General features: G+C 41.8%; 3 protein-coding genes across 6 annotated transcripts in view; 1 reads left to right on the forward strand and 2 right to left on the reverse strand.

Annotated features, from left to right (window-relative positions):
• ttc7b (tetratricopeptide repeat domain 7B) overlaps window positions 1-13,272 on the reverse strand; it is a 25,084-nt gene extending 11,812 nt beyond the window's left edge. For 2 of the 4 annotated variants that reach the window (XM_047611976.1, XM_047611975.1), the window contains exons 1-18: window positions 13,092-13,272; window positions 10,286-10,440; window positions 10,107-10,182; window positions 9,443-9,535; window positions 8,787-8,950; window positions 7,204-7,325; window positions 5,549-5,627; window positions 4,951-5,126; window positions 4,686-4,749; window positions 4,441-4,578; window positions 4,096-4,284; window positions 3,844-3,961; window positions 3,499-3,556; window positions 2,948-3,020; window positions 2,595-2,755; window positions 2,389-2,505; window positions 1,234-1,331; window positions 847-1,053 (exon numbers count right to left, since the gene is read on the reverse strand). In XM_047611976.1, coding sequence (XP_047467932.1) covers window positions 847-1,053; window positions 1,234-1,331; window positions 2,389-2,505; window positions 2,595-2,755; window positions 2,948-3,020; window positions 3,499-3,556; window positions 3,844-3,961; window positions 4,096-4,284; window positions 4,441-4,578; window positions 4,686-4,749; window positions 4,951-5,126; window positions 5,549-5,627; window positions 7,204-7,325; window positions 8,787-8,950; window positions 9,443-9,535; window positions 10,107-10,182; window positions 10,286-10,440; window positions 13,092-13,212 — 2,209 coding nt within the window. In that variant the 5' untranslated portion in view covers window positions 13,213-13,272. The remainder of the gene's footprint in view (window positions 1-846; window positions 1,054-1,233; window positions 1,332-2,388; window positions 2,506-2,594; window positions 2,756-2,947; window positions 3,021-3,498; window positions 3,557-3,843; window positions 3,962-4,095; window positions 4,285-4,440; window positions 4,579-4,685; window positions 4,750-4,950; window positions 5,127-5,548; window positions 5,628-7,203; window positions 7,326-8,786; window positions 8,951-9,442; window positions 9,536-10,106; window positions 10,183-10,285; window positions 10,441-13,091) is intronic. The other 2 variants (XM_047611977.1, XM_047611979.1) reach the window with 2 other exon arrangements.
• Window positions 13,273-13,556: 284 nt separating this feature from the next.
• Window positions 13,557-17,977, forward strand: fam177a1 (family with sequence similarity 177 member A1). The gene is made up of 5 exons (XM_047611709.1): window positions 13,557-13,702; window positions 14,102-14,284; window positions 15,065-15,131; window positions 15,281-15,378; window positions 15,533-17,977. Exons 1-5 carry the CDS (start codon window positions 13,634-13,636, stop codon window positions 15,752-15,754), a joined length of 639 nt encoding a protein of 212 aa, XP_047467665.1. The 5' UTR covers window positions 13,557-13,633; the 3' UTR covers window positions 15,755-17,977.
• A 1,418-nt stretch (window positions 17,978-19,395) lies between these two features.
• ppp2r3c (protein phosphatase 2, regulatory subunit B'', gamma) lies at window positions 19,396-24,925 on the reverse strand. Its single transcript, XM_047610300.1, has 13 exons — window positions 24,752-24,925; window positions 24,452-24,576; window positions 23,882-23,986; window positions 23,651-23,763; window positions 23,014-23,111; window positions 22,700-22,770; window positions 22,484-22,616; window positions 22,093-22,148; window positions 21,809-21,884; window positions 20,726-20,862; window positions 20,306-20,443; window positions 20,024-20,083; window positions 19,396-19,746 (listed from the first exon to the last, which is right to left on the reverse strand). Exons 1-13 carry the CDS (start codon window positions 24,816-24,818, stop codon window positions 19,552-19,554), a joined length of 1,374 nt encoding a protein of 457 aa, XP_047466256.1. The 5' UTR covers window positions 24,819-24,925; the 3' UTR covers window positions 19,396-19,551.
• Window positions 24,926-25,024: the final 99 nt, after the last annotated feature.

Raw genomic sequence — 25,024 nt, forward strand, 5'->3', positions numbered from 1 at the left:
CAGGGAAGTCACACAATTAAAAAAAAAAGAGAGAGTGGAGCTGTAATCTGTGAAAATTGCAGAAAATTACAAAAAATAAAACCCAGACTGATCTCTAAATCCTGCATGGAGTGAGCGGTGTGTGAGTAGCAGAAATGCAAAGCAACTGCAGCAAGTCCACCGAGGCTCAGCTGCTCTCAAATCCACACCCAAAGTATCTGCAAACATGCTGAAACTCACAGCAGGTCTGAGCAGTCTGTGCAACTACAAGGGAGCTCCAAGGCTCCAAACGGGTTAGTCGGTTTAGTTTTAAACTCCTCGTCCATGTTTGTGAGGCTTAAACGAGTCACTCCAGTTCAAGGTTAAAAGTGCAAGGAGGCACAGAGGGTTTCTGGGCTATTAGCTGGTTGGTCAACTTATTAGTTTAGTGATGAGAAGTAAAATGTGTTTGTGCCAACACTGTATTTAAAGACAGCGATGGACTTGTTTTGTGTTAATTATGTACTGTACTAATTATGGTAACTTCCAGTTTTGTATTGATTTAGTACATGGACTTCTGAAGGAGAATGGTGGACTTAAATGCAGAAAAGCTACCATCACCTAAAGGAGACAGTGAACTGCTAAAAATACTCCACACACCAGATAGACGCCTATTTCCGATTTAGTACCATGTCTCTATGCACGTCTAGACTCTATACGTCTATATAATCACATATCTGGATATTCTGATATTGTTGAAGAACTAATTTAAAAAAACACCACAGAAACACGTAAATCGACCAATCAGCAAATCTCCCAAAAACGCTATGATCTCTAGGTGACTCTCCACACCATGCCACAGGCAGAGTGAACGTGGAGGCAGGTTACAATTGGAGGACAGCTGGCGGAGAGTGACGTGGTTGCAAAAGGAGTGCGTCCTGGTCTTGGGTGGAGGAAGGGGAGGAGGTTGGAGGATGAAGACAGGAGAGGAGACGGTGGAGGAAGGAGAGGGGAACGAGGAGGAGAAGGAGGATATAATGGAAACGGGGGAGATCGGTTCAGAACCGCAGTAGGAAGCAGAGGAAGAACCTGAGACTAAAGCAAAGGAAATAAAACAGAAGTGAGTGAAATGAATCGAGGAATGAAGAAAGGAAAGAAACACAGGCCATTGGTCCTCACCAAAAGCTTTACAAACCTAAAAATCTTTTCTAAAATGAACGAGTATCCTAAACTTTGTGTGTGTGTGTGTGTGTGTGTGTGTGTGTGTGTGTGTACCAGTGTCAGGGTCACTGAAGTCAGGCAGAGTCATGGCGTTGAGCTGTCGTCTGTCTGCTATGGCTCTATCCAACAGACTGCTGCCACGTCCCGAATCACTGACACGAACACACACGTGGAAGAACATTAGACAAGCAAGAAAGAAACAACATTCAGCTTTACAGGCCAACCCAATTTTCACCACTTATGCCCAGTTAAAGAAAGTCTGGGAGAAAAAATTATCCGAAATGGGATTTTTATGCTAATGTTACCACATTTTGTTAGTCCAACCAGTTCTCTGGTGATGTGTCTCAGTTTACATGCTGTAGCTGCTGAAACCAAACAGCTTTCGTGTAACTCGCAACGTGACCACGTAACCACATCAAATCCACAAAACAAAAGCACCGATCAAAATCCACGCTCCTGCTAGAGAGGGAAAGGGCAACGGAGGACACCGTGGAGAACAACAGCCTGCGGACAAACGCAGTAAACTGTCTGTTGGCCCTGCTGGGCAAAGCTTCCGTACAGACGAAGCTGAAAGGAATCCATCAGAAAACAAGAGCGTTCAAAACCGCCTCACCGCTATAACCACGCGGTGGCTGACCCAGGCAGATAGGTCCGTTATGTACAGACACACAAATCAGTCTGATCACTTGCAAATCACAGTGCAGCCAGTCTCAAAGATCAGATTAGAGAAACAAATCAGATTTGCCTGCAGCCTGAACAAAGCTTTCATTACCCAGAAAACTGAGTGTGCCAGCTCTTCATGAGAATAAACCTGACCTTATTATTGTATGTAAAAGTACATTTATTTTTCAGCAAATATTTACAACCTTTAAAAATAATCAAACTAATACGGGGTCGCGGACATAGACGGTAAACACATTAAATGGGGCTCGTAATGAAAATGTGGTTTAAATCACACAAATAGCCACGACGTGTGCAGGATCTGAGACAAAAGTTACCTCTAACACAATTACACTGAACGTTGGAACATTTTCTCTAATGCTAAAAGTGTGTTTCTGTGAGTAAATCCTGCCTTCATAAACATTATCTTGTGTTTGTTACGATATCAATAAAGATGTGCAAAACTTCATTCTCATCACCCGACTGTTTGGCCCCCAGACACATTCATTTTAATATAAATTGTGTTACAAAGTTAGTATGTGTGTGTACCTGGGGTTGGTGAGGTTGTAGAAACTCTTCCAGATCTGCAGCATGTGTTTACAGGTGAGCAGAGCCTCCTCTGGTCCTCTACACATGGACTCCAGCTTCACCTTGGTGTACAGCAGACTACACAAAACACAACACGTGGTCAATTCCCAGTCTGCCAACACGCTGTGTGCCTTCAAAGAAGTGTTGTGCTAGAGTGCAGCGATTACTTGAAGTTCTCGGGGTACTCGGACAGAGCCATCTCTATAATGTTGAGAGCGTCGTGGTAGTGTTTCTGAGCAGAGAGAAGCAGGGCCAGTAGATGAAGGGAGTGGACGTCATCTCCTTGAAGCTGCAGTGCCTGCCGAACATAGCCGAGCGCCTCTGGGATCTACGCACAAGAACACACACACATATATATACAGTATATATGGTACAAGTTTTCATTAAAGTTGGGATGGAAAGCACCAAGTTAAATGAAAGAAGTTCAGCTCTTCTATGTTCCAACTCAAACTTCAGACTTGCGTGGTTTAACATGCACACAGAAATTGTATCTTCTTCTTTTCCTATATATTGTTGTTACCTGTCTGGACACAGCAAGCTGCAGGGCCAGGTAGAAGGCTGCTAGGTGGTCGGTGGGAGACAGACTCTGAGCTCTGCAGGTGAGAAGACGAGGAAAGCCGTTTTGTGTTTAGAGATGCTGAACAAAAAATGAAATAAGGTTTAAACTTTAAAGATCCCTGTGGGGAAATTAGGTCGATGCAGCAGCAGCAGCAAAACAGTAAAGGGTTTGTAAAGACACAGAAATTAAACCGAATTCAAACTTAAGTATATTCACGTATCTGGATTTTTTCTTACTACAGTGTCACATTGATTAGCTGAAATATTATAATTAAATGTCGTGAAGGGACAAACTGCAGCTTTATATCATCAAGATAAATAAGAACTGTGAACTCAGAAGATATTGATGGATGATGGTTGTCTAAAGACAGAAACTGGACAAATAATACCCTGACAGCTGTGGTAGTGACTGACTTTAAACTGATGTTAATTTTGTTAGAGGTAAAAAGCACTTTGCATTGAGACACAACAATTCAGAGGGAAACATGAGAAAACAGCAGGACTCAGCCGAACCTTTGGAATGCTCCCAGAGCTTTTCTCTGGTACTCCTCCTGGGTGCTTCGCAGCGATGCTAAAGAGGCACATGGAAACACAATTAGAAACATAATACAATGACACTGTTTGTGAATCGCAGCAGTCATCTGGGAGACGCATTAATATTAACAGAGCAGAGTATCTGGCACATGATGTTTCCACAGCAGTAAACATCCAGGCCAGGACCACAAATGGATGCAGGGTTTGTCTTATGTAAACAAATCTCATTACACAGTCTGCTACACTTCCTACGAAATGTGAAAACTACCACAGATTTTAATTCTAATGTTTTTTTAAGTGGAAAACAGCTAGATTGTCATGTACCATCGGTGGCTTTCAGGCTGTAAACGAGGCCAATGGCCAAGAAGCCTTTCGTTCTGAATTCAGCCGCCTTCTCTCCCATGTCGATCACCAGCTTTGCGAAGCACTCGCCTTCATCCAACTGGACCAGAAGAACAGGAAATGAGGCATAAGAAAAGGAAACAACGGTCAGACAAAGATACGGAAAGACAACCTCAGCACAAGTGTTTGTCTGCGTTTGCTGCAGCCAGTCGATGACTGATGTCTGGTTCTCACCCAGTGCAGGGGTCCAATACACAGTTTGACAGCCAGCAGTGGGATGGTGGGGTCGTCAGGCTTCAGACGAATGCACTCCTTAAGGACCTTAACAGCACGAGCTGATTTGCCAGCTGCCATTAGCGACAAGGCGAGCTGGTACCACAAGTGGAACTCCTCGAAGGCAAACTTCATGGCTCTCTCCAAACACTGGACACATCAGACACACAACACAGTATTATCATTATTATCATTATTCAACGGTTTTAACTCCAGTCACTCAAGTAGGTTGCACTATGGGAAACATAGAAGACTTGTCACTATCATTTTGACTCTGATTATGCAGACCACTGTGAGATTATTCACCTCTGACAACATCTCATACTGCCCCCTCCTGCCTAGAGCTATAGTGAGCAGGTCGTACACCACAGACGCAGACTGCAGGCTGATGATACGATCGTTGTTGTGTTCAGGAATTCTGCTCAGAACAGCGTCACGGTTAGCCTGAAAAAACCACACAGACATTATATGCAGACGCTCAAACGACTTCACTTGATCAAGGTTTAAAAGTCCAGTGTAACATCTACGAATGTACAGCGCATGCGTCTTACCATGGACTCACTGATGAGCAGCAGCAGCAAAGCTTCTTCTGTGTTCTCCTGAGGGCAAAACAGACTGAGAGGAGAGAAACACAGCAGGGGGAAGATGGAGTTGGACGAGAGCGAGAGGGACGGAAAGAGGAAAATGAGCAGAAATGTGATAAGAAGACTTGCTGGTGGAAAAGTACACTGGCAACAGATTTCACTTGAGAGCCACGTTGGCTATTTTCCCATAATATTTCCAGTTTAGCACCGACGAGCACACGGAGTTGCTTACTTCTCTCCAGAGTACACCCGTGACCGTCGGTTTAGGCTGTAGTTTTTGCTGTGAGTGTGTCCCTGCCGTGTAGGATCGTCCAGCGGCGACACTGTGGGCGGGTCTTCCAGAGGAGACCAGTAACTCTGCTCGCACATACCTCTGAGCAAGATCTCTGCAAGCTGCCTGGCTATGGTCTATACGCATACACACACAGATACACACATTTAGCAAAGACATTCCCTAGTTTCTTTGGGATTACTTTACTTTTAACTACGTACAGTTATATTTCCTCTGAACCATTTGGTCAGCACGTACAAATTAAATCTACTACAGTCTAGTGGTGTATTTTGAAATAAATTGCCCTTATTATAGTTTCTAATGGGTGTGCCTAGAGATGAAAGGACTGTGGAAATAGCTGAGTATTAATTAAGGAAGCAGCGGTATACGTAAAGGGATAGTTTGTCGTTTTGAAAAATACACCTATTAGCCACAATTAGCTTAGCTCTGCATAAATGTTCGCTTGTTGTTGAAGTCTAACTATTATTAATTTCAAGACAAATGAGGAGTAAATGTTTAATGTCTAATCAGAACAGACCAACAACCTTCTACTACTCACCATGCGTAGGTTCTGGGTGGTTCTGGTCTCAACAGCCCGAAGAATCTCCCGAAACCTGCCCACACCTTGTGTCAGGTTGCTATGGCAATGGAGACAGAAAAAATAAAGAGAAACACTCGTCAGACCCTGTAGTGTGCAAATGTATGTGTCTACATAACACCATAGCATGTTCAAACATTTCCCAGTTTCTATCTTTGTATAAATCAGTGCATGGGCGCATATGTAGGAGTTTGCTGGTTCAAGATGACCCTGCAGTAGGGGTGGGCGATACGGCAAAAATATCATATCACGATTTTTTAAAAATAAAATCACGATTTCGATCTTTGAAATTTGATTGAAAAATTAAAAAAAGACAATTTAGTCCAAAGAACCTTTCTTAACAGATTTTATTTTAAATAGTCGCCGTTTTACCTGCATTTGGGATGCTTCTTTAAATGATTGAACAGGTTCGTCATGTTGCCACCTGTTCTGTGCACAGAACATTTGCCCGCACTTCATTAGTTGAGGAAAATCCAAAACAATTCCACATGATGGAAGTGGAATTTCTTTTAGTGACCAACTCCGTTTGGCTTTCAGCCATTGTTCTCCATGCGGCTACCGCTACACATATAAAGAAGGAGGCGGGTAAGAAAGCGCGTCACTGCCCGTAATTCGCTATGATTGGTCGGTCAGGTTGACGACGTAATACGTCTGGTGCGTCGGTGCATCAGCACAGAACTGCAATTTACAGAATGTGCCGTAGACGATCTCACGATCTCTGCAGTTTGACAGATCGTCTTCACGATGTAATCGTTCACGATGTAATACCGTCATATCGCCCACCCCTACCCTGCAGATATTTTATGTTGCACTAGGCACTTCTGAATGAGGGAAGCTTCAACCGAGAGCAAGTCTTGATTCCATTGCTCACTGTGTTGATGTGTTTACACATGACGCCAGAAATTAATATGAATATGAATATGCCAGCTGTGGCCCAGGTGGTAGAGCGGATTAGGATTGGCGAAGTGTCCTTGGGCAAGACAATGAACCTGAAGGTGCTCTCAGTGGCAGATGAGTAACTAATTGCACATGGCAGCTTCCACCAGTGGTACGTGCATGATTGAATGGATGAGTAACGTAGAAAGACGTAGAAAGGTGCCATAAAAGTTCAGACCATTTCCAGAGAAGTGAAAAAGAAAGAAAGGGACCCATCTATGGCGTCAACATATTTTGGGTTGCTCTCTTTCCTGTTCCTGAGACTGATTTATTGCATAGCAAATCATCAAGACACAACAAAGACAAATTCCATGGAACACATTATGAAGCTATTATTGTTCCAGGCTGGAAGACAGCTCCTGTACCACCAAAACACTCATTCCACACACTGTGGGAACTGCTTTGAGCTTCATTGTGTTACTAAACTGTATTCACACTTTTCTGCTTTTATCCACATGTCAGCAGCTCTGAAACACGACAACTGCAAAGTGGGTGGAAAGTGCCCACAAAGCGTTGCTCGTGATTTGAGTTTTGGGAAACTGACGCCCTTTCCAAACTTGAAAAAAGTTCAACGAGGGCAACCATGGTGTTAGAAAACTTTCCAGAGAGTCGGTCAGTGATTATTAAGCTGCTTCCTGGACTCTGAGGTGAATTGTTTTATCTGTTTTTCTCTCTCTTACCCGTTCTTAAAGTGGATGACGTGGGCTCTCTGCAGGCCCGTCTCCAGGAAGTAGCCCAGTTCCTGGTCCTGGGCTGTTGGGCCAGGCTTTGGGCTGCGGTTCTGAATCCCTGCTGATATCGCCTACAAACACATACAGGGATAAATAAGAGGAGGAGAAATAGTTAAGCCAGGTCATAGAATGGTTGGACAAAATCTAACTATAAACAATGAGCTGCTCTGTGTCAGTTAGAAGGGGTGATTGATACGTTTGTGACCCACGGATGTATTGTAACAGCTCTCTTTACGTGCATGTGCAGTTTGTCGTACTTTTGTTTCAGGTAAAGGAAAAGTCAGCACCAGCTGTCTGAGAAAACGGACAACATCATGAGCAAAGGCTGCTAAATTCAAGAAGGAGGAGAGGATCTCAGTGGTCACTAATTTGACAAGGGTGAACTTGTAAGAAGAAGGACTCCATACACGGCTGGACCAAGTGTGTAAATGAAGAAGGAAGAGGGAAAAAAAATCAACGCCCACGACTGAATCAATCACCAACTGCACACGCTTACAATAACCGCATTGACAGTCGTTTCTAAAAATGCGCAGAGCACATATTCAGAGGATTATGTCAGACGACGATATTTCTGTCCTTTACAGATCAAGGCTTATTGCACAAGATGTGTGTATCGTTCGCCCAGGGTCTTATTAACCCACATATGTGTTCTTTTATCAGGATTATCAACCAACAGTGTAATTATGAGGAATATAACACAGAGGCTACAGGGGACGTTACATTTATTTATCCCTTGGCAAAAAAAAAAAAAGTATCTGCCTGTCTGCCTATGTGTCTGCCTGTCTGTCTTTTGGGACAGTTATTCAGGGGGCTGAGTAATTCAATGAATAATCGCTTAGTGAACCAACAGAAAATGACTCTGACATTTAGCATATTTTAATAACATACAGCAATGATCTTTCTTAACATAAGAAAGGGCACTGCCTTATTATTTACTTTATTTCATTTTACGTGATGGATTTGGACTGCATGCCATAATGCTTTTAGCAACATATTTTACCCACAAAGTAATAAACAGAGCAGCACCCCCAGACCTCACTATGACATTATAACATATTCCTGTAACTTATGATGTCTGTCTTTACATAACGTGTGCACACTTACCAACGTTAACCCTTTTCCTTTATACCTTAAATCACACCTATAGCATCTCACTTGTTTTCGTTGAATTGGGAGACTGTTTCTCACATGATTATAAATACATCCCTGCTGGGACTATTTGATTTGCCTCCTTCTGCGTTCTGTTGCCGTTTACTTTGCCAACTCAGCCTGTGTGTCCTCTCAGACGCTCTCCAAATAAAGAGGAAGAGGCTCGGTTGCCAGTTGGCTACCGTGCACGGTGGCGCATTAGTCAAACTTGCACACCGTCAGCAGAATATTCATCACACACCCACAAGGATGGCAGAGCGCTTGAGAGTCCAGGCGCTAACAAGATATCTGCTGAGCCCATGTGTGGCTGCTGGGACGAAACGCTTCGTTGCATAGTTACCGAAAAGCATGCACGATTCACATCTTCAAACACACACACACACCTTTTCCGCCTCCTGCAGGTAGAGCAAAGCAATGTCTCCAGACTTTTCATAGCAGGTGATGATTTCTTGCTCCCGGTCCGTCGTGCTCCTATTGGACAATGGAGAGCCAGTGTTCTTATTGGACAGGGAAGGAGAGGCAGCTGGGACCTTCTCCAGACACAAGCCTGAGGGGGGAGAGAGGGAATCATCAGGGTGACAGGAGAGTTAATGTAATGTGAAAATGGCCATGAGTCAGTTATCGGTGTCTAATATTCATTTTGTACTTTTTGACACTCGTGTTCTTCTGTCGATGAATAATTGTCAGGCCGAGCTGCTTTCTGCCTCGACATGTAATATATTAGTTTACTCAGCACAATCACGTTTAATCAGTCGTGACTGAAAGATTCAGTCACACAGTTACTTGTGCTCAGTCATCCAAACAACTACACTCCGTTACGGGCAATCGAACGGCAAAGCAAAAAAGAGAAATTGTGAACGAAAAACTCATTATTCAAGGACGAACGGCGATGCCTGTGTTAGTGTATTAGTTTTACCCGTTTTGCCCGTTTTGCCACAGCTATTACCAGCAGTGACACTGCACTGCCACCATGTGGACAGAAGGTAATGTTTAAGAAGGACACAAAAACATAAAACTGTGTTTGTGTGTCTGTGTGTACCTTTAGTAGCATAAGCCTCCGCTATCATGGACAGCCTATACACAGGAGCTCCCGACAGCTGCATGTCATCCAGGTTCACCCTGCTGTAGTGACCTGTCAACGTATCGACAAACAAAATCACTGACTCAGCACTTACTTTGTATGTAAAATCAAAATATACAAACTTTCAAGAATGTACCAATCACTTTTAAAAAGGTTTGGGTCTAATTTCAAACACCATAAGACACAAATGGGTCTTTTCCAGCTGTTCCAAAGTCCAGGTTTAAACCTAAAGGTTGTTTTCAGGATCAGAGCCGTTTAGCTTTGGATTAAACACTTGTTTTAAATCAATTCTTAAAACCGTTTTTTGTAGACTTTCTTTTATGCAACAGTGTCTTTTTTTCTGCTTACTGTGCTCTGTTGTTTGATATCTTTTAATTACATTCAACAACTGCTCTATTTCATCCATATCTATTACGATTCTTTCATTCTCATGTCCTCTCTCTACTATGTCCTTGCATCTTCCTGTTCTTCTTTTAACTCAGCTTTAATTTACGCTGAGCCGTCTGTCAAAGCAAATTCCATTTTTAAAGGTGCTACACAAACAAAGCTATTATCCTTATTAATATGAGGAAACACATACGAGCATGTGTGAAAAAACAGAGCAGAGAGGTGTGTAGGTTACCTAAAGCATCTCTGTATTCTCCCTCCACATAGCAGACTTTGGCCATCAACAGGCTGGCTTCCTGGAGGTAATCAGCCTGAAAGAGAAAGGTGAAACATTAAAAACACTAAATCAGATTTCTTAAACGTGTGCATGAACAACACAGTCTTTGGGTCAGTTTGTCGATCATGTCTGGTTACCTTGAGGTTTCCTCTGTCCAGAGCAGCAGTGAGGTGCTTCCTGACCTCCACCAGTTTGGGCCGTGGGCCCCTGGGACTGGCCCCCTGTTTGATGGGATTCTCCTTCAAATACGTCTGGAGCTTGCATTCTCCCAACAGCAGCTCACCTAAGTCATCTACACACAGATATAACACACAAAATGTTAAGAGCATTCATGAAACTGTGCCTTTTAGTCCTTTGTGTCTCAATTTTAACAAACCTGAGGAAAATAAAACAGGGGCTACAAATGAAACACTAAATCCAATAGAAAACATCGCTGTATACAGGTCAAAGGTGAATCTACAACTAACGTCAGTCTAAAAGTAAAGGAAATGCAATGAGTTCACTTTAAGTTCTGCCTTAGATGTGACTGGGATTTCAGCATTCCTATGCATGAACAGAGAGGCTGCTTTGCCTGCACACATACCAGTCAGAATTATGTACACGTTTCTAAATTGTGTGTGTTCAGATTTTTAAAAGCCTGAAAAGATCTGTAATCCTGTTACTGGGCCAAATGACATTCCACTGAAATCCACTGTGACATTTATGCCTTTCACAATCCTGGCAGGAATAATCGCATGTGTTTCATATGGAGGTTTGTCCAAAAAAGATAAAGATAAAGATAAAGATAAAGATAAAGATGGACAAACAAAGTCAGAACTAATGTCAAACTTTTATAATTCCTCTGAAATCCAACATGTTCACGTTTGTCTTTCATTTGTTACATTTTTCCTTGAGTCTCTGCTTTCTGAAAACACACAGTTTGAGTGTTTCTGTAAACCCGTTGAAGTATTTTTCTTCTTGTTGTGGAGTCATTTTGTTTTAGTCTGATCTACAGCAGGTGGAATGCAGCTATCAGAATGAGATCAGGTCACTGGCTCGGCCAGTCAACCATATTCCGCCCGTCTTCAATCAAAAAGCTTTTTGGTTGCTTTGGTTTTATGCTCAATGCGGTCGCCCACACTGGCTTAGAGTTTACAATAACCGAACAGTAGTTTTTAGACAATGATGTCAGGACAGACCAGAGATTATCTTTAAGGAGCCCTCTCTTCAATAACTTTCCTTGGCTGTGGCAGCTGGCCATGTAATTTTACTCAGCAGACTGAGCTCTTAATGTTTAGCCTTTACTGATTAATTTCTCAGTAAGTGGAGTTTGGCTCTGGTTGTTGTGATAACTAAATTATGCTGCCGTACAGAAATCCTGACATGAAGATGCCACTGGCAGCAGGAGATATCAATCACTTAAGAAGTTTTTTTTATGTTAATGAAATACATTAAGTGACACAAGCAGCCTGCTTCCACTATTAGTAATGGCTGCAGGAGAAACCACCGTACACAGGATCTGCAGCACTGTACACGGATCAGCCACAACATTAAAACCACTCACAGAAGTAAATAAAATTGACCTTCTTGTGATAATGTAATGTTGTGGTGGGAAACTTTTAGACCTGGAATTCGTGTGGATGTTACTTAGACATGTAGACCAGACCAACTCGTAGGACCCAAAGGCCCCACTAACAACATTCTGTTCAAGACACTGCAGGACACGCTCAGAAGGTGGTGGTCCTAATGAGTCACAACTGTTTTAGAGGCACAAGGGAGACCTACACAATATTAGGCAGGCGGTTTTAATGGTGTGGCTGATTGGTGTATATCTCCAGTGTGACAAGATCATAACATTTATCAGTCTGGAAAAATCCACTGCCTTCAGGCACTCAACAGAAGTTATATGCAAGTATTATTGTAATGGGAATACTTTAAACTTGAATCTCACAGCATGATGGGATACGGTGGGTTTTACATGGAGTTCAGTGAAATCAATGGAATCAATCTCCTTATTAAACATAAAATTAAAGTGAAAAATCCGTGTCAGTGCGTAAGCAACACGATGGTGATGACAGCATATGTATAACTAATAGGTTTGGTTTACATTAAAAACTTGAATTGATTATTAAACGTAACCTTAACAATGCGTGGTTTAAATGACTGTTTGTATATTTTGAATAAAAAAGTTACACTGTCGTAACAGAATATTTACCTCGTGTTACTGTCCATCATCAGTGAATTTGATTGATGATGAGCTAACATGTAGCAACAGCCAATCTAAGCTACATAGTAAAATTGTAGCAATTAGCTCATGCAAAACATCATTTAAAAAACACCCAGTTTAAATATTATGCGGTTTTGGCAAATGTGTGAACAACCTAGAGTATTTATTAAGGCATATAACCAAGATGTGCATCCTTGTGGAAAAATCGTCTCCGCTAAAGATCCAACAGAGGCTTTTTCACTCCATTAAAAACCTCAACTGTTAGGCTAGCTAGTTAGTTGTATAAGCAGCTATCATATGCAGTCAAAACCAATAACTGTGGTGGATGAGGGCCACTATATTGTACTATTGTGCGTTTGTTGGAGCACACGTTAATAACTTATACAACGTCATTAGCTTGTCACACAAGTCAAGCAAGACAGCGTTAATCTATTGGCAGGTTTCTGAATGGAGTTCCGCTTCAGGGGGCAGAGCTGGAGCTGCCGGACCACAACAACTAATTGTAATACAATGATTTGTCCATACCTTAAGGCTCCACGTATCACACCAAACCGCCCGAGTATAGACATTTTACTGTGAAACATTTAATGTCTTACTTGACCTTTGCCAGCTAACTAGCTCTAACTGAAAACTCCCAGCATCGGCTGCCGCTGTCAGGAAGTACCGAGGACTGAGGCCGGGGAAGAGGCCTTGGACTGAATGGAAATACAAAACGAGAAAAGCCGCACATTTCTTACCGTTTGATATGAGTTTGGCCGAGAGCTGTCGTACTAACTCTGGTATCTTGTCCCATTGGCTCTCCGAGCGGCACCGCTCTATCTCTGTCTCCAGCCGTGAGCCAGACTTCCTCGCTGTCATTTTCGTGAGTGAAGTCGACTGGACCCAAACACCACAGAGGCCCCCTCCCTCCCGCTAGTACAGTAATAGTCAGGATAACTTGTAGGAGGCACTGCGCTTCCGGTTACTGCCTACGAAATAAAGGTTCATCTACCATTGGCCATAAATATAAATGTTTACATATGAGATTTTTTATGTAAAACTATAATTATTATATGTCTTAGTGACCAATAAATCTGTAAGAGGGAACACGTTATCTTCAATTTGGTATTCCTCCAAAGTGAACTTATATACCTTGCAGTTTACCGCAAAATACAAGACTGAACTGTTGGCGCACATCCAACCTTTATTATGAAAAGAACCGACAGGAAGTGGTGCTGCCATGAGCAAAGCGCGGATCGTCATCTGTAGAGAGGAGGAGGAAGAGGAATGAGTGACTGAAATGGCAGATTTGCCGTTGTACTTAACTAATGTCAGCGTTTCACTGGGACAAACTATGGAAACTGATAAGGTTAGTTGATACGGATACCACTTTAGCCGTTTTCTACGAAGTTACGTAAAAGTAAAACAAAACTTGTTAGCCAAATACTTCCTTAGCGAAGAAGCTAATAGTCTATAAACAAAGCTAACGTTAATTAACCGACCAGTGGTGCAGCTATGGTAACTGTGTTTTATTATAAGTAAGGCATCATTTACTTTAATTAATCACTTTTGTGTTAAATAATTCATACACTACACGTAACGTAAGTTAAAAGACTTTAAAAGGCATCAGTTACGTGTGTGACAGAACATGTCAAACCAGTTATACTTTCAGACTATACTAAACCAAACAAGTATTCTGTTACAGTGCTAATACTGTTAGTAATCCCAATGAGATACTTTATACATATGGTCTGTTTTGTATTATCAGAGTATAGCGACCGAGGCAGGCTTTGAAAGTGTGGAGATGGGGGACTCTTCGGGGAGCCAAGGGAAGATGAAGGTCCCCCGCAGGACCATCTACTTTGCCAGTGGAGAGACCATGGAGGAGTACAGCACTGATGAGGAGGAGGAGGAGGAGCCCGTGAAGACAGACGTCAGTACTATAGACACGGTGAGACTACCTCCAAAAAGGTTTAACATTCACTTTATTGCTTTATGAATATTGAAGAAGCCTCATATGTTCATGCCTTGGCTTCACAAACCTGTATCAGGAGACACGGCCATCTCCAACTCTCTATTTGGGAAAGGTACTTTAAAATACGAGCCCATGTTTAAAGCACCTTTAAATATTATTAAATCAGTGTGGGGCCTCATGGCTACTTGGTTGTGACGGGGAGGACCTTAGTTAAAACTCCACAGGGAATTATCACCTCACTCTGTAGCCTCTGTGGACCTTTCCAGGATTTTTCAGTTCATACATTACAGTTGTTTTTTTGTTTTGTTTTGTATCAGCTTTACTGCTCTCATCAGCATCGTCCCCAGATGAAGCTTTTTTTTTTTTGAAATATCTAAAAATGTCAGTGACACGGTGGTGAATGTCGTCTAGCATTTAGGAGCTGACAGGTAGATTTCCCCAGAGTTTAGAGAGAACAAGACTGAGCCTAAGTAGTGATGAAAACCTTGTCGGGCTATCAGTTTGAATTGCATTGTTTCTCTCTGACCCTTCCATCTATACCTGGCCGACCTCAAACAGCTTATGGACTGAGTGATGCTCATCGGTGCCTCAGTATTTGCTCTGAGGGTTTCAGGCTCTGCGCTCTGTAAAGCGCCTTGAAGCAGTTTGGATTGTTATTGAAATAAAATTTAATTTAAACTGAGTTGTCGATGCTTTACTGCTGATGTTCAAAGTCGTTTAATTTGCTGCTGTTATCTCTCTTCAAATGTGTTCCAGTCCCAAATGACCTGGGGTCCTTACTTCTGGTTTCACATGTGGAGAATGGCCACCTCCACTATCTCAGGTAAAGGAGGCTACACCTTACAAGAATGCATTAGTGTGTGTTTTACAGTTTGCTCGACACATGTCTTGGATTTCTGTGATTACTACGACTGAGAAGCTGGCTCAAGTGGTAGAAGCCGTGTGGGTTGAACGTGTGTGTGTTTCCTGCAGCGTGTGACTACATGGGAGAGAGACTGGCCTCTCTGTTTGGCATCACCACTCCTAAATACCAGTACGCCATCGATGAGTTCTACCGTATCAAGAAAGAGGTATGACTCGTCTCCGTGCACACATCCATGTCAGTCTCATGTAAATATGAAGGAAGTCACACCTTAAAAGCTTGTTTTCGCGGAGGCATGAAAACAAACATTCAGTCCCAGCTGCGCAGCATTAAATGTCACACACGCTGGTGTCTCCTTACAGGAGGAAGAGGAAGAGGAGGAGAACCGGCTGTCTGAGGAGGCGGAGCGCCGGTTTGCGGAGCAGGGTAGAGGCGAGCAGGATCCCACGGCCCTTCGTCCTGCTACTGTGGAGCAGCCGGAGGCGTCCGCGGCCTCGTTTGTAAACATGAGCTTTGAGCTGGGGCCTGAGCCTCCTCTCAGGAGTCCAGACACCAACAGAGTCCCTTCCCCTCTCCCATCCTGAAAACGTTAGCAGTCACACATTTCTATCACGTCGCAAAAACCTTAATGTACAAACTAATAATGTTATTTTTCTATCTTGGCGCACACTACAGGGAAAATGAAAAGGGCTGATGAAGTGGCTACACAAGCCTTACCTATGAATGTATATTTGTTTACAGTGTGTAATCATATGCAAGATGAATTTATTTGAACTATTTGTTGACCAGTGTGGTCCAGGGTTTAACTCAATTTTAAATAAGGACAATAATTACAACATATGGAAATGCATGCCAAGCTAAATGGGCACCACACAGTGAGCTGGTAAAATCTCTATCCGAACATGTACTCACATCATATACAGTGGCACTTGAAAGTATTTGTGCCTCTTCAGGTTTTTCTACATTTCTGCATAAAATGACTCCTGAAAGTAGACAAAGAGATCCCTCCTGTACATTTGTTGATTCAGGAAAAAGAGCCAATGTCACATAACTGTGAGTTGCAAAAGTAAGTGAGCCTTTGTTTCCTGTATCTGGTTTGACCTCCCTGTGCAGCAATAACGGCGACTAAACATTTTCAGTAGCTGCTGATCAGTTGTCGAGTGTCTCTGAGGAATTTAAGCCTGTTCCTCTCTACAGAAACACGCAAATCCAGAGACTTTGGTGGGTTTACTTCATCTTTACCTATTGTCTTGGTCGTGCTGCTTTAACCATCTTTTCATAAGATTCAGCTCACGGACAGATTTCTGACATTTTCTTTTCGAATTTTCTTGTATAGTCAGAATTCATTGGTCCATCAATGATGACAATCCATCCCGGCAGCAAAACAGGTCCATGTTTAACAAACAGAATGAGGTTGTGATGCAGGAAAGTTTGTCTCCAAACACGAGTCTCTAATTTGTAATTGTAAATAACTTGTAATGAGTCATTTTTTTATGCAGAAGTTGTGAAGGTTGCAAATACTTTTAAGGAGCACTATATGTACAGTTGTTGGTCCATCTTACTACACATGCTGATATGCAAACAAAGATATTTAGTGAGCTTTGCTTCATAGTTTGCACAAAGAACATGTTAAAGTCTCCAGTTGAGTCAGTCATTGCCATAGTGCCAGAAACATGTTAGAAACGTGAAGTTGTTGAAGACTGAATGATGAACCTGAATTCCCTCATTGGATGTATGTACTGTGTATAACTCAACAGTAAATAGTTAAGTGTATTCTCCCAATATTTCAAAGGAAAAGGAATGGACGGATTACTTGGGTTTCATCAGTCGATGGTTTTTAACATGGTGTCCAAATACGTACGACGAGTCCTTCACCACTGGGTGCTGTCTGAGCTGGACACACTGATTTTCATTTACTAGGAATTAATGGCCCGACACACGCAGATGTCCAGTATTTGCTTTGGATGACTGTTGCAGGGCTGAACCAAGGGCTGGCATAAGAGCTTTACTGCCTAGGATGAATAGTTGACAACACAAAGTGCTCCTGCAAACACCACATTTACCTCCAGTTTAGAAGATATAACTTCGGAGCTGTAGTGAAGGTTTCTTGTAGCCCATCTTTCAAACGTGACTGGAGGTCGTCTGTCATCCTGATTTTACTTGATTCTTATGGACGTCATAGTGCTAAGCAAACTCGCCTAGTGTTTTGATAGACTTCCTGTGATTTATTGATGTTTCCTTTCCTGCTTCCTGTTCTAAAGATGCCCCAGCACCCTGGTTCTGTTTTTAGAAAGACGTAATCAAGATTTGTTGCCGGTCTGACTCTATCCAGACGAGCAGCAGCAGCAGTGTGTTGCTAAAACAGTCTCTGATACTAACATCCAAGATATTATAATCTACCTTCTCTATATGCTGGTCACAGTGTAAAAATATGTTTCTGTAATGATTGGATTCATGGATTAAATAGCGTTTCAGACCTTTTGATGACTAATGATCTGCAGGAAGAGCATACGGTCCGTATAGTGCTCATTCCTCAAGTGTCCTTGCTTGAGCCGTCCTAAGCTTCTTATGAATTATTTTTATCCACTGATGTTATTTGGCTGTATGCTGGTTCCAGAGTTTAGTCAGACGCATTTTAATTAGGACGTTAACATTAGACCACTTGGTAACTGTCTTTTCATGCAGTAGTCAGTGGACGATGTAAGGCTTTAAATTTATAAGGAACACATCATTAACTATTTGGTTATTTTTACTTACTTTTAATTAATCTTGATATTTTCTGTGTTTTAATAAAGTATTAAAATGAGTGACTTTTGTCTTAGTTGTTTTTATTATAATACCTCATCAGTTTTTCATAAGCTGTTCTGCAGCAATGAGCCTTGAAAGCTGGTGCTACTAATTCCTACAGGTGTAACCTGGTTTAACTGTTCTTGATCACTTACAACCTCCTCTGTCTGCATGAAAGCAGTGTTGGAACACACTGTGGTACCAGACCCTCATGAGCATCAAGTGAACAGTATTGTGCTGCAGAAAGTAGTGTGTTGCTACAAAAATGGTGAGAAAAAGGCAATTAACAATGGAAGAGAGACAGACCATCATAACACTTAGAAATGTAGGTCTTTCCTACAGGGAAATTGCAAAGAAAGTCAAGGTGTCAGTTAGTACAGTTTTCTTCACCATCAAAAGGCTCAGAGACTGGGGGGAAACTCTGACAGGAAGCGGTCTGACCGACCCAAAGCCACAACTAAATCAGAGGCCAAGTTACTGGGAGTTAACAGCTTGCGTGATGGCGTCTCGCATGACCACAGCTTCAAGCACAGCTAAATAGTAGTCGTAGTGAGCAAGTCTCAGTTTCAACTGTGAAGAGAAGACTTCTGCAGATGTCAGAATGAGACAAAGAGGCTCTCCTGGGCCACGAAACACCACCACTGGACAACTGAAGACTGGAAGAAGGTATTATGGACTGATGAATCACATTTCAAATCTTCGGTTCATCATGCAGGATCTTTGTACGCCGTCGAGTAGGCGAGAGGATGGTTCCACAGCGTGTGACATCAACTGTCAAACATGGAGGAGGAAGTGTGATGGTCTGGGGCTGTTTTACTGGATCCATGGTCAGTGACTTGTACAGAGTGAGCGGCACCCTGAACCAAAACGGCTTCCACAGCATTCTGCAGCGCCATGCAATACCCTCTGGTATGCGCCTAGTTGGTCAGAGGTTCATCCTACAGCAAGAAAATGACAAAACACAAGTCCAAGCTATAACAAAACTACCTCAGGAAAAAAGAACAGGATGGTAATCTTGAAAACATGGAGTGGCCAGCACAGTCTCCAGACTTAAACCCCATCGAGCTGGTTTGGGATGAACTGGACAGAAGAGTGAAAGCCAAGCAACCTACAAGTGCCACACATTTATGGGAACTTCTGCAACAGACTTGAGAAGAACTTTCTGAAGAATATTTGATTTCTATTGTAGAAAGATGCCACGAGTGTGTTCAGCTGTTATATCTGTTTAGAATACATTTTGGTCTATAAATTGATTCCATGATTTCTTTTTCAACTCAAATTGCTTATTTGTTCTATGCTTTCATTTCACGGTGCAATGACACAACAAACTGAATAATGTTCAGTTAAAAAAAAAAAAAGGGAAAAATTAGGGTGTTCCAAAACTTTTGACCGTAGTGTATATTGATGATACTATGGTGAAATAAGCTCAGGACACAGGTTCTATGGAGAGGTGTTATTGAGAAGGAGTTATAGGCAAAATTATACAATATTACATATTATTACATTAGGTTTTCTTTACAGGAAAGTAAAGATAAGACAATATTTACACAGAGCATAATGAATGATTTTTCTCTTATATCAAATCACTAAATCATCAAGTGTCCTCGAGGTCAGCTGTGTTGCTGCCGTCGTTGTCATTGGCAACCAGCACTTCTCTGTTCTCGTAGGTCCAGAATCCGTTGAGGTCGATCAGGATGCTAGCGACCGTGTCGCCCTGGCAGCTGTTCACCAAATCCTGCAGCGTAATCTTGTAGGGGTCTTTAGGCTTCACCATGTCAAAGATCTCGTCCTGAGGAGGAACAAATACAAGGCAACTTTCAGCTTCTGGACATTTTCAGCAACCGCACTGAACTGCCATTCATTCAACGTGGTGGATGAGAAGTAGTTTAACAAGTCTGTGATGTTGTCCTCAATTTTATATTGTGATGGGGAGTTATTCTTTTAGGGTGAAGACGTGGTTTTAGAGTTAAATTAAAAGTAAAAGGAAGCTATTTGTGATGATTAAGGAGCTGGTCAGCGGAGGGTACCCATGGGTGAAGTGGAACAAAAGTGTGTGTGTGACACACCTTAACATCCTGGAATGAGACAGGCTCCTGACCGTGTATCTTCATCTGCTCCTGAATAGCCTGAAGGAAAAAAAAAAAAAAAAACATCATTGTACTTTTAACACAAACATGGCCTTTTAGAAAGATCAGCTTAGGGTGAGAATGAGTCGATTAAATAATTACAGTAAACATTCTGGATGTAAGGATTTTGCTGTAGCAATGAAAACAGATTTGAATTGTTTGAATCAAAGCCTTGATTTTGCCCCCATAACAGTGTTTGTGTGAGTGGTGTGCAGCTGATACCCTGAAGAAGTAGTTGAGTGAGAAGACATTGAGGTATCCTTTATTCTCCATGTCTAAAAGTTTAAAAATATACTGCAACGCTGCTGGCTCCTTCCGGTTCTCCAGGGCTAATACGAAGTCTAGATAGGTCTTATAATCCTGGAAGAGAAGAAGAAGAAGAAACTGTTATGTTCAGGAAATTGAGACCGAGTTCTGCAAGTTAATAATTTTCAGATGTAAGTCAGCTATCTAAAGAGGAAACTCTGCTGTATGAAAAGCCGGGATTTTACTTTTCCTCAAGTTGAACATTAACATGCAAACAGGTGAACAATAACAAGGCCATCTAATTCCACCAAAACCAACAAATGAGGCAGGATGGTGTTGATCCTCTAGAGTCACAAACACTCAAAGAACAGCAGTAATAGCTGTTGCTGGTTGTACCATTTCTCCATCGTAGGTGAGACACTCCTGGAAAACTCTGTCCAGGAAGACGGAGGTGAGAGTGGCTGTGCCGTAACGTGAAAGCTCCTCTTTGCTCAACATGCCGTTGTGGTCCTTATCCAGGTTGAGGTACTGGCCTGGAGAGGTGCACGTAAAAATCAAGATCCATGGAGAACACGATTACACATCGCAGTGTCTGGAGTGAACCTCTGGGATGCTGTTTCATTTCTACTGAACCAGAATCAACTCTGCAAATACACATACAGCTGACAAACCGATAAGAGAACAGCACCGCTCATTTAAATGTTTATCTTCTAGGTTTTCAACAAGCTAACTTCTGAATTTAAAACTGAACTACATGTGCTAAATTTTCCTCAGTACATATTGAATACATCACACTGGTATGAATAAAAGCCAAACACTATTTCCTGGAGAACAAGCACTGAAACCAACACAACAACCTGCGCCCCTTTTCCCACTAATGGCTGATTTTCAAACCCTCGTAAATTTCCACATTTTAACATTTCTTAAGGTCTTCTGGATGTGGTGCTGAAGAAAATTACATAATTGTTACACTAATACTGAGAATTAGGCTTAATGTACAGTTAAATGTCTGCAGCTTTCAGCTCTCTGCCCATCATGTCACTGAGTGGGAGTCATTTTATTTTAGTAAACCTGCTCCTAGAGGCTGATGCTACTCTGAACAGTGGCAGATGTGTCTGGATTTCCAGCAGGAATCATCCTGAATGCTCCAGCAGTTGGCATGGCAACTCGTCCCGTACAAAACAGCTGCCAGAAACTGGCAGACAATCTTTTGCAATTTGTTTAATGTCCATGTGTTTGTGCCAATTTCCTCGCTTAATTTTACCTAACAGGATTAAATGAAAAAAAAAAAAAGTGTAGTTTATTTTAGTTTACCTGCACCAGGATAATGTCCACATGTCACTGTGAAAATTAATTGCTTTGTGAGGTTGCTGAGAGGTACCTAACCTTAACACCTACTGTACTGTACTATTCCAGAGGATCATCTCACAAAAGTAAGATATTGGAAAACGTAGTTCTGACACACAGACATTTACTCACCATAGACTCGAAGAGCGGACGGCGCTGAGAACCAGTTGGACTCCTGACTCTCTTTGGACAACTCCTCGTCTCTCAACTGGAAAGAGGAAATAACAGTATGAGATGAGAAGAAGTCCCATTACACAGTCATTGACTTTCAGTTTTATCTACTGAGAGTGTTCTAAAAAACTTGAACATAATGCACAATACTTCAGAAACACAACTAATTCCTAGTCAAAAGACTGATGTAGAAGTACAAAAAAAAAACAATGGTTTCAAGCTTCCAAGTGGCACCGAAACCTTACCTCTAACAAGTCATCCAGAAAGCTGCAGGCCAGGATATCTAGGATTTTAATCTTTCCTGGAAAAATATTCAAGATTTTTACCATCAAAAAAATTAAAGCCTGACAACTTTGAACTTGTTTCATCATTCATCCATTAACAAATGTTGACATTGGTTGACATATCTGTAGACTGGCAAACTAATGTGATTAATATTGTTTTTTAATGTGAATTATTTGCTTTCTTATCAATTTCCTCATCATTTTTAAAACATGGCCTCGTTATCTCGGTACATGGCTATTTTTCCACTGTGTCATGCTGTTACCCAAAGCTCCCACTGGTCTTAGTCATGCATGTTATGTAATAAGGTTTAATGACTGGGGTACACGGCGTTGTATGTGTATTCATTCTCACCTGTTCGGAGGGGGTCGAGGAAGAAGAAGAACTTGCGAACTGCAGTGCACACGTAGAAGGAGTAAAAGGACTTCTCCAGTCCGTCCAGCTGAGGCAGAGTGGGAATCAGCTCCAGGATGTAGTTCTCCAGGTCCTAAACAGGATGAGTGTCACTGTTACACTGCCGTACCGCTATAACCAAACAGCAGCTTGAGTTACATTACGGGTGATTCTTACCGACTCTCTGAGGCAACCCTGTCCTGCCACGTCATACAGACTCAGGCCTATTCGGGTCTGATGCAGCCACACTAGAGCAGAACCAGCAACATTCAGTGACCACACATTGGACACTACGCAAACATTCAGATCGAGGGCTGTGACATACTCACAAAATCTAATATGAAGACAGTTAAGTAAGAAATTCATTAGGAAGTCTGAAATTGATTAGCATTTGTTTTGACTACTCAATATATGTAGTACCAATTGTAGATGTTAATCACACTAGGAAATGTCAAAAGAGACAAAGCAGAAGAAAGAATGAGGGTCCATACCTTTCCTCATGACATAGTTAAAGAACTGCATTATGGAGATCCTGCCATATGGGTCATTGTTCAGCAGCTTGGCATAAACTCTGGCTGTAAAGAATTTCCTGAAGTAAAGAAAAAAAGAGAAGAATGGACAAATGTTTTCTTTATATTATATTTAGCTATTCTGTTTGAAACACAGATAGACAAAATGTAGACTACCATTTAAGACATTGTTATTCAAATATTTATTACTTGTCACTTCTATACACACAAAAATGTTGCTGAAAAATGTTCCTTCTCCTTCCTTGAGTGGTTTTAAATTCTAAACCGACAGCCATTATGATTATCCATGTGTTTAATATGGATCAACTTCCTGGTTCTAAAGTTAATTTTTACTGACAGTCTGCAAACATGTGACCAGACTCCAGACAAACTCCACAACCGGCTGAGCACACCTTCAGCGCAGTTCGGATTTTATGATTTTACCTGATTTGAATATGCAGTAATAGGTGCAATCAAGACACTTCGATACTCAGTGGATACAGAAAAGCAAGGCTATCGAGATGGGATTTCCCATGATACACCTTTGATCAAGCATATATCGTTAACTCAAACTGCCCTTTCAAAGTAAATCAGTAAGCCTTCACAGGTTGTTACTTACTTGCACTTGGACCCAGCCTTCTCCCCCACCTGCAGGAAGGCTTCATAGTTGATCATGGCCTCCTCTCCGCTCAGTGGAGGAACCTGGTGGTTATCGAGCAGAAACCACAAATTCTAGAGAGAGACAAGCGGAACGATTAAAAACACAACAGAGAAGATGCCCCTCACAAGAACTGTGCAGTGTAGCTTTTCATGCAGGAGTAAGTTATTATGCTTTTTCAGGTGTTTTTACCTGAAGCTCCTCATTATCTAAAAGCTCCCTGCTCTTCCTCTGGAGGAAGACAGCTCTGGATTCTTCCCTCAGTTTCTGAAGTAACACTTCATCCTCTGCTGGTAACTGCAGAACATCATCATCATCATCATCATCATAGTTACATTTAATACTACACAGCCTCATCATTCTCAGATTTTTATCTGATCAGCATCATAATCATCTTTGTAATGCCCATCATCATTATCGCTTCTGTATTGCATGTCTACCTTAGGATCAAGTTGTCTGTTTTCAAAATAAAAGAGTCGGACCAGCCAGTCTTGGTATATTTAAATTAAATCTCTGATAGCTGCTGTTAAATAACACGGTTGACGTGGCATGGGGGTTGCATTAGGGGCATTCTGCCACACAAGAATATGTCCTAATTACATATCTAAATGTTTTGACTTATTCTAATGCCCTTCTTCCAACCTAAGGCACATTTACTATTTCACAACTGTTGTGAGGGAGATATAGTACTTGGCAGTGTTTAGTCGCTTGCTGTTTCAATCCCCAGCTAAAGTCAAAGAATGGCATGTGTTGAAATGATACCCTGTAGTAGAATCGTGGGATGGTCTTGTAGGACTTGTCTTTGTCGTTTCCTTCCTTCCACTCTGTGTAATATTTGGTGAACAACTCATTTTCTTCTTCCTTCGTTTCCTCTTCGCTTTTCTCGCCTTTGTAGCAACAGGGGGAAGATGGAACAGAAATAACTTAGCACAATCACAAAAATCACCAAAGTACTGAATATCTGGATCAATGACTGGGTTAAACGACTAAGTTTATGTTGTTAACGTACACTGAAGTTAGCTAGCTTACGTTAGTCGACATGGACATGATATAGCTTCTTACCTTGTTTAGAGTTTGCTATTCTTCTTTTCAGAATATCTGACCAGAGAGGCTGTTCTTCTTTGGCCATATCTGCTCCGAAGATAGTCTAGTTGTCTGTTAGTAGTACTATATCATGTTATTCAAGAAGACGACTTGTTAAGCCAAAATACCCAAACAACGTCAAGTCGAACAACAAAATCCGCTTCCGGTGTGAGATGTTTCTCAATTCCAAAACAAAATAAGTAACGTGTATAAATATGAAGAAAGGCACACTCCTCAGATGTGAATACTTTG

This window comes from Mugil cephalus, chromosome 17 (assembly GCF_022458985.1).
Source record: "Mugil cephalus isolate CIBA_MC_2020 chromosome 17, CIBA_Mcephalus_1.1, whole genome shotgun sequence".
Lineage (NCBI taxonomy): Eukaryota > Metazoa > Chordata > Actinopteri > Mugiliformes > Mugilidae > Mugil > Mugil cephalus.